This window comes from Gopherus evgoodei, chromosome 1 (genome assembly GCF_007399415.2).
Source record: "Gopherus evgoodei ecotype Sinaloan lineage chromosome 1, rGopEvg1_v1.p, whole genome shotgun sequence".
NCBI lineage: Eukaryota > Metazoa > Chordata > Testudines > Testudinidae > Gopherus > Gopherus evgoodei.
This window is the reverse complement of record NC_044322.1, coordinates 12001592-12010197: the sequence shown is the minus strand read 5'-3', so window position 1 is coordinate 12010197 and position 8606 is coordinate 12001592. Positions and strand designations below refer to the sequence as shown.

At 50.5% G+C, this 8606-nt stretch overlaps 1 protein-coding gene across 1 annotated transcript in view; it reads left to right on the top strand.

Moving 5' to 3' along the window:
• Positions 1-5783: 5783 nt before the first annotated feature.
• The window catches only part of NARS2 (asparaginyl-tRNA synthetase 2, mitochondrial), a 78292-nt gene continuing 75469 nt past the window's right edge, over positions 5784-8606 (top strand). The window contains exons 1-2 of the mRNA XM_030558292.1: positions 5784-6182; positions 7857-7966. Of these exons, the coding sequence (XP_030414152.1) occupies positions 6045-6182; positions 7857-7966 (248 nt within the window). The 5' untranslated portion in view covers positions 5784-6044. The remainder of the gene's footprint in view (positions 6183-7856; positions 7967-8606) is intronic.

Here is an 8606-nt window from a genome sequence, read left to right as displayed (position 1 = left end):
TGGAGATGGATGGCAGGAGAGAGATCACTTGATCATTGCCTGTTAGGTTCACTCCCTCTGGGGCACCTGGCATTGGCCACTGTCGGCAGACAGGATACTGGGCTAGATGGACCTTTGGTCTGACCAGGTACTGCTGTTTTTATGTTCTTATATGTACCTTTTAATTCTAGGGAATTAGGGGCAGATTTACAAACATCCCTTCAGGCAATACATCCCCTCTCTCAAGCAGAGTCTGAGTGTAGAAAGAAACTTTTAATGAAAGGAGGGAGGTCACCTGACATTAAATTAGGGAAGAGAGAGTAAAACCTGGTAAAGGGGCCCAAGTGCAGAAGAGGGCTGAGAAAGATGAGGTGACCCTCCCTCATCCCAGAGAAAGGTCCCCTGCTATCTGGATTTTGTCCATTCCCATCCCCATGTGTTGGATCCAGCAAAAAGTGTCAGTGCAAAACTGTGCCTCATTCATTTCCAGCAGGAACAGAGGGATGTTCTAACCCTTGGTGGCCCAGGGAGATTGAGTCTCAAAACCACAAAGAACAGGAAACCTTTCCAGCCACTACACAGAACTTGAGATGGGATTCTGACAATATTCCTCCAAAGCTGAGAATGTAGACTAGTGCCAGGTTGGAGCAATACTTATTTAAAAGCAAAAATAATTCTTGCCCTCTTCTACCTCTTCTCATTTGATCCTAGTCCCTCCCACTGCTCCTGCATTTCCTGGCCACATTATTGCTCAACTGCAAAGCAGAGAGTTTGCAAATGGAGGGAAATCAGACTGTATGGTCCTCCTGCCCCCACTCCCATGCATGGCAAGGCTCTCTTAGAGCAGTGGTTCTCAACCAGGGGTACATATACCCCTGGGGTACACAGAGGTCTTCCAGGGGGTACATCAACTCATCTTGATATTTGCCTAGTTTTACACCAATTACATAAAAAGCATTAGCAAAGTCAGTACAAACTAAAATTTCATACAATGACCTGTTTATATTTCTCTATATATTATACACTGAACTGTAGGTACAATATTTATATTCCAATTGATTTATTTTATAATTATATGGCAAAAATGAGTCAGCATTTTTTAAATAATAGCGTGCTGTGACACTTTTGTATTTTTATGTCTGATTTTGTAAGCAAGTTGTTTTTCAGTGAGGTGAAACTTGGGGGTACGCAAGACAAATCAGACTCCTGAAAGGTTCAGAGCCACTTTCCTAGGGAACTGGGGCAGTTTGGGCAAAGGCAGCTTGGTTTCAGCAGTAAGACAATCTTGTCCGTCACAGATAAGCTAACTAACAGCTGCCAGATGGACAAAGGGAAGTGACCGGCTCAGGGTTCTGGGTTCGTATCAAAACCAACTTTCTCTTGACAAATTTGGCAGCTGGAGATGGTTTTAATGCACTCACTCAGAGAAGCTATTAGAAGAGAGTTGACAACTCCCTCTGGGTATAACTGACCAATCCCCTTCAAGACTGTCAGTGGAGATCAGGGCCTAGATCCTCAGCTGGTATAAGTCAGCATAGCTCTGCTGAAGCCAGTGGAGCCGTGCACTGATTAAAGAGCTGACTCAGGAGTCTGAAGTTCATGTTAATTCCTCACATTCTCCCTGTCTTTGACTTTAGGCAGCTCCAGGCTTCTCATCCATTGTACATAGGTTCTCACATGCACTCTACCATAGGCACTGACTTCCACTGTTCCCGGTGTGTGCTCGACACCCCACTCCGCCCCTGGCACCACCCCTGCACTGCCGTCGCCCCAATTCCACACCTTCCCAAAAGTCCCCATCCTCTCCCACCCCCACTCCAACCCCTTCCCCCAAGTCCCCGCCCGTGCCCCACGTCTTCTCCACTTCCTCCCCTGAGCGCACACATCCCTGCTCTTCCCCATTACCTCCTGGAAAGTACTAAGTGCCGCCAAACAGCTGTTTGGCAGCAGGAAGCATAGGAGGTAGGCAGAGGAGCGGGGACCCACTAATTTTTCCCTGTGGGTGCTCCAGCCCCTGAGCACCCACAGAGTCCGCGCCTGTGCACTCAGCACTCTAGTATCTGAGCAAAAAAATAAATGAATAATCATCCAATTATTCAGGGTTTAACCAGCAAAACTGTTCATAAACCCAAAGCCACAATAATATTGGTGCCTCCTGACTCAGTGTTAGTGCTGAGCCAGCCTGACCCAGGGCTGCCCAGAGGGGGGAAGCAAGTGGGGCAATTTGCCCCAGGTCCCACAGGGGCCCTGCGAGCCCTGGTGGTCTGGGTCTTCGACAGCACTTCAGCGGCAGGGGGCCCTTCAGTCACTCCAGGTCTTCAGCGGCGGGGGTCCCTTCAGTGCTGCCGAAGACGCGAAGCGACTGAAGGGCCCCCTGCCGCCAAAGACCCGGACTGCCGCCGGGAGAATACAAGTGACACAGCTCCCCTGCTTTGCCCCAGGTCCTCTGAATTCTCTGGGCAGCCCTGGCCTGACCCATGGCTGAGCTAAGGCAAAACTTCTACCTCATCATGAGGAGCTGATGAAGGATATGCCAGCAGGGATCTTCCTGCCTTTCATCCAGGAGCATTGGAGAGACATCACAGAAACGGTCTCTGTAACAGCAGGATACAGGTGAGTAGCCTACAGATCCTCTATTTACCTGTCTCTGTTCTGAAAACTATTTATTCCTACCCTTTGTTTCCTATCTTTTAACCAGTTACTGATCCATGAGAGGATCTTTCTTCTTATCCCATGACTACTTAGTTTGCTTAAGAGCCTCTGGTGAGGGATCTTGTCAAAGGTTCTCTCAAAGTCTAAGCACACTATATCCACTGGATCACCTTTGTCCACATGCTTGTTGACCACCTCAAAGAATTCTAGTAGATTGGTGAGGCATGATTTCCCTTTACAAAAACCATGTTGACTCTTCCCCAACAAATCATGTTCATCTATGTGTCTGATAATTCTGTTCTTTATTATAGTTTCAACCAAGTAACTGTCAGGATAACCTCTGGAGCCTTTTAAAAAAAATTGTGTCACATTAGCTATCCTCCAGTCATCTAGCACAGAAGATGATTTAAAAAATAAGTTACATACCACAATTAGTAGTTCTGCAATTTCATATTTGAGTGCATTTGTAAGTGTTGAGTGAATAGCATCTGGTCCTGGTGACTTATTACTGTTTAATGAATCAATTTGTTCAAAAAATGTGTTCATTACCTGTATCTCTCCCAGCAAATTCAGTGGAATTGGAAAACTGACCTTTTAGGGAGGTTGGTTGGGCCAGATCACAGGACTGGCTATACCAGAATACTACACCTTCCCCAGACTGATTCCCCTGCCCCCAATTCCTAGTTCCTCTGGTTGGTTTTTCAAGAGAAATTCAAAGTCCTGAGTTCACCTGGGCCTTCTGCAGCATTGGGGGCATCAACTATTTGGGGACAAATTAAGAGGAGGGGCTGTAAAGTAGCCTAAGAAGCTTGAGGGAGAAGAGGCACTTAGTGTGAGTGAAGGCACCACAAGAGAAACAGCACACCATCAAAGCTGGGCAGATTAAAAGCTTTTCTCCTCCCCTTTCTCAGAGCCCAAGGGGACTTCTTTCCCAGCGCTGGGGACTCTGCTCACCAATTCTTTTTTTCACCTGGAGGGTCTATGCAATGAGGCATGTGGTTTCTCTGCTAGAGGGTCAGCTCAGCAGCACCCAGCCCCAAAGCCACTGCAGCTCAGAAGGGGAAGAACACAGGAAAAGCGAGGCCAAGAAGACCAATGTCTCACTGGGAATCCCCCCAGAACAAGAACTTCTTTGCAAAACTCTGAGGAAGAAGTTTCTGTAGAGGGAAGTACAAACTAGGCTGAACAAGTAGCTAAGCAGCTGGGACACAAAAGGAGTTTGTGTTTAACTTAACCCTCTTTGTCCCACTCCTGCCTCTTAACAGCACTTGGCCCCTTGAGAGCTGCCTTTCATCCCACAGGTCTCAGAGCAGTTTACAAGTGTACAGCCAAAACCTCCAGGGTCTAGAACGGACAAGGAAGGCACAGAGATTAGGTCTTCTTGCCAAAAGATTACACAAGGATAGTGGCTGAGCAAGAATAGAGCCCAGGAGCCCTGACTCCTAGTCCTACCCACTCTAACCACTAGACGGTACCTCCCTCCCATAGCTAAGACTAAGACACAGGAGGCCTCACTCCTGTCCTGCTCCAACAAGACCTCTCATCTCACTTCCCCCCCAGGCTGGGACCCAGGAGTCCAGAGCCTCGCCCCTTACCTGGGCTCTGGGTTGGGACCCAGGAGTCCAGAGCCTCGCCCCTTACCCGGGCTCGGGGCTAGGACCAGGACCCGGGAGTCCCGAGCCCCGACCCTTACCCGGACTCTGGGCTGGAACCAGGACCCGGGAGTCCCGAGCCCCGCCCCTTACCCGGACTCTGGGCTGGGACCAGGACCCGGGAGTCCCGAGCCCCGCCCCTTACCCGGGCTCTGGGCTGGGACCAGGACCCGGGAGTCCCGAGCCCCGCCCCTTACCCGGGCTCTGGGCTGGGACCAGGACCCGGGAGTCCTGAGCCGGCCCCTTACCCGGGCTCTGGGCTGGGACCAGGACCCAGGAGTCCCGAGCCCCGCCCCTTACCCGGGCTCTGGGCTGGGACCAGGACCCGGGAGTCCTGAGCCGGCCCCTTACCCGGGCTCTGGGCTGGGACCAGGACCCGGGAGTCCTGAGCCGGCCCCTTACCTGGACTCTGGGCTGGGACCAGGACCCGGGAGTCCCGAGCCCCGCCCCTTACCCGGACTCTGGGCTGGGACCAGGACCCGGGAGTCCCGAGCCCCGCCCCTTACCCGGGCTCTGGGCTGGGACCAGGACCCGGGAGTCCCGAGCCCCGCCCCTTACCCGGACTCTGGGCTGGGACCAGGACCCGGGAGTCCCGAGCCCCGCCCCTTACCCGGGCTCTGGGCTGGGACCAGGACCCGGGAGTCCCGAGCCCGAGGTGCCAGCCCCCTGCGGGCCCGTCATTTCCACAAACCCGAACCCCGCCTCATTATCTTACGTCACCATACTACATATAATTTGCATATAAAGTAGCTGGTTTGTATCATGCGGCTCCTCCCCGCAATACGTAACCCGACCCTGCTCTGCACAAAGCTAAACCCACCCCCGCCCGGACCTGGCACCTGCCCAGGGCTGCGCCACCCGCCCCTCGGCTTCTGAGTCTCGAACTACAATTCCCAGAGCACCTTGCGCCTAAAGCAGGTACTTCCGGACATCGCCCCGCCTCCTGATAGGCTTATCTTGCCCTCTTGCGGCGGCCTTGGCTACCAGGGGTCACGTGAGTGTGCGTGACGCTTTGGGGATGCCACCGACCTCTGCTTGGTTTGGTCTCACGTGGGTGGATCGGTCCGGGGCCGGGCCGCTTTAACCGGGGCCTTCAGCCGTGCCCCCTCCTCCGGGCAGAGCTGCGGCTGCGGCCTGGGCGGGCACTGGCCTCCTGGGGCCGCGGTGCAGGGACACCTCGAGATAGGAGGAGCAGGGCCTAGGAGCCCTCTGGAGATCGGGCAGGGGGCAGCTGGGCCTGTGGGGGGGCTCTGGGGGTAGGGCAGGGGGCAGCTGGGCCTGGGGGGGGCTCTGGGGGTAGGGCAGGGGGCAGCTGGGCCTGGGGGGGGCTCTGGGGGTAGGGCAGGGGGCAGTTGGGCCTGGGGGGGGCTTTGGGGGTAGGGCAGGGGGCAGCTGGGCCTGGGGGGGGCTCTGGGGGTAGGACAGGGGGCAGCTGGGCCGGGGGGGGCTCTGAGGGCAGGGCAGGGGGCAGCTGGGAGGGCTCTGGGGGTAGAGCAGGGGGTAGTTGGGCCTGGGGGGGGCTCTGGAACTAGGGCGGGGGGCTAGTGGGATATCTGAGAACAAGGCAGCTGAGGCTGATTGGAATCTCTTTACATTGCAGGGAGGGGTGGCTGTAGGGGGGTTGGAGGACATGGTAGGGTGCATGTGAAGACAGTAGGAGTGGCACCTGGAGGCAGGAGGGGCATATATGAGGACAAGGTAGCTGAGTCTGTGTGGGGTCTTGGGTGTTAGCAAGGAGGCAGGTGCAGAAGGCCTTTAGCAATGTTTGGGGCCCGGTGTCTGCTCCTGGCTCTTCGCCGTTGTTCCTCTGCTCCTTGTCCCAAGCACAAGCAGGCTGCAAGACTGAGGGTCTGCGAGGCACTAGAGGCCCAGGAGGTGGCTGGTGATATTAAAGTCCAGGTGGGTGGGGGTTTATGTTGTTAATTCACTTAGTCATTTCTGTGGATTTCTTATTATTACTCCTCTAATTCAGCCCTTTCGGAAGATCATCTTCTTGCAGAGGCTTCTCCAGAGTAGCTGGATGGGCTGTGCAGCTGCCTATCCTCTTTGAACTGAAGGTGTAAATTCCAGCTGGAGGAGACATACCCATGCTAGTTCTGATCTTGTTAGTGCACTAAAAATAGTGGTGGGGAAATGGTGGGAGGGGCTTTAAGTGATGCCCCAATAAGCCCATAACACATACTTACATTCTGCCTTTATCTTATATGGAACAGGAGCTCCCTATACTTAGCCTGCTCCACAAATTGAACACCACATGTACATTTACAAGATCTTGAATCCTAGACACACAATGCCATCAAACACTTTTGCTTCCCCTTAATTAAGCTTCCATGCCACACCTATCTCTTCTGCACTGCTGATGATCCCTGGATTCTTCTAATGACACAGCCTATACAACACAGCAATGAAATGAGGTAGACTAGATCTCCCAAAGTTCATATGCATTTTTTTCCTTTGATCACACATACAGGCCTCAGAAAGAAGAGCTCATGCACCCCCACAGAGGGCCGGAGTCTCCCAGATCACCTTATATCACAATTACAGCTCTTCTAAGCTGCTCTATCTTATTCCTTCACCACAGTACAGGCACACTTCACACATTGAATGCAGCTGGAGTGCATGAAGATAATTCTTAGTGACTATTGCCAGCTCCAGGGAAAAGAATCAAGGTTTTATGGGCATTTACCTTAACCCTGTATTTCCTTGTTTTCACAAATGTGAGTTTTGCTGAACTGGACATTCTGGAAGGGTGCACGTTATCACCAGGCAACTTTAACTCTGTGCTAACAAAGGTTTTGTCAATTTTTAAATTTTAAATCTAAGTCCCCCTAGAAAACTTTTTTTAATTTGAAAACCACCCAAAACAGTGAAACATTTCTGTTAATTCTGCATTTGTAGAGTGTCTAGCACAATGGGTTCTAATCCATGACTAGGTGCTATGATAATACAAATAATTAATAGTAATATTAATTGGTTTTGATTTTTTTCCCCCTCCTTAAACAAAGCCTACGTTCTGGACCTAATCTCCTTCACATTGGCCTCTGTATTAAGGCAGTACGTATGCATGGTAGGTATGAACAAATAGCCCCTTAGGAAACAGCTTTCAGTGTCAAGCTTCCCGCAGATAGTTGTACAAAGCAGTGAAGAAGAACAATATGTGAGAATTACCATGACACTCCCCTTTGAAGGAATGGTGTTCTGATTGTCTCTGTTGTTGCAATAAGGAGTGTTTACAAGGGACATAATGATATAGCATTTGTGGAATGCTTTTCATCTTCAAAGTCTGTCACTGATTTTAATCTTCCCAGCTCCATGAAGATTCAGATGGATCCCTGTTATGATGAAATGTTGGTGCCTCTGCCTCAGGATCTACTCCTACTTGCTTTGAAGTTATAGTGAAGCTACCACTGATTTCACTGGAATCAGGATTGGGCCCTAAAGGAATCTTTCCATTGTCTCCAAAGGGAGTTGGATCAGGCTCGAAATGACTTGCTCAGTGTCAGTTGGGTCCTGCATATAACTAGATTGAGTTCAAACCAGGCAATCACCAACTTTTATTTTCTTCTCTTCCAGGGCTGGGTTCGTTCTGTCCGGTCCCAGAAACAGGTTCTGTTCCTGCACATAAATGATGGCAGTTCTTTGGAAAGCCTCCAGGTTGTAGCTGACCCAACCTTGGAACATAGGTTTGCAGATTTTACATATTTAAAGAAATTTCTGTGCAGATTCTTGTTTGGAAAGGATTGATGACATGGTTGTAGGGCTCAGCTCTACCCTATCTTAGATTAAGGGGATTGATTCCCAGGCCTGGTGTCTCACTGTCATAAACAGATAGCTAAGGGTTAATGTTCTTTTACCTGTAAAGGATTAACAAAGGGAACCAAACACCTGACCAGAGGACCAATCAGGAAACAAGACTTTTTCAAATCTGGGTGGAGGGAAGTTTTGGGTGTGAGTTCTTTGTCTTGGTTCGGTGACTCTCTCGGCTCTGAGAGTGATTTTTCTATCTCCAGGCTTTCTAATCTTCTGTTTCCAAGTTGTAAGTACAAAGATAGTAAGACAAAGGGTTTATATTGTTTTTTTGTATTTACATGTGTGTAGTTGCTGGAATGTGTTAAATTGTATTCTGTTTAGATTTTCTTTCTTTTTATATAAAGCTTTCTTTTTAAGACCTATTTGAGTGTTTTTCACTGGTTAAGGCTAAGAAACGAAGGGAGGGGGAAAATCTCTTTGTGTTAGATTTACTAAGCCTGACTTTGCATACCCTCTGGGTAAGGAGAGAGAGAGATTGATCTCTCGGTACTTGTGTTTCAAGGACTTGAAGCA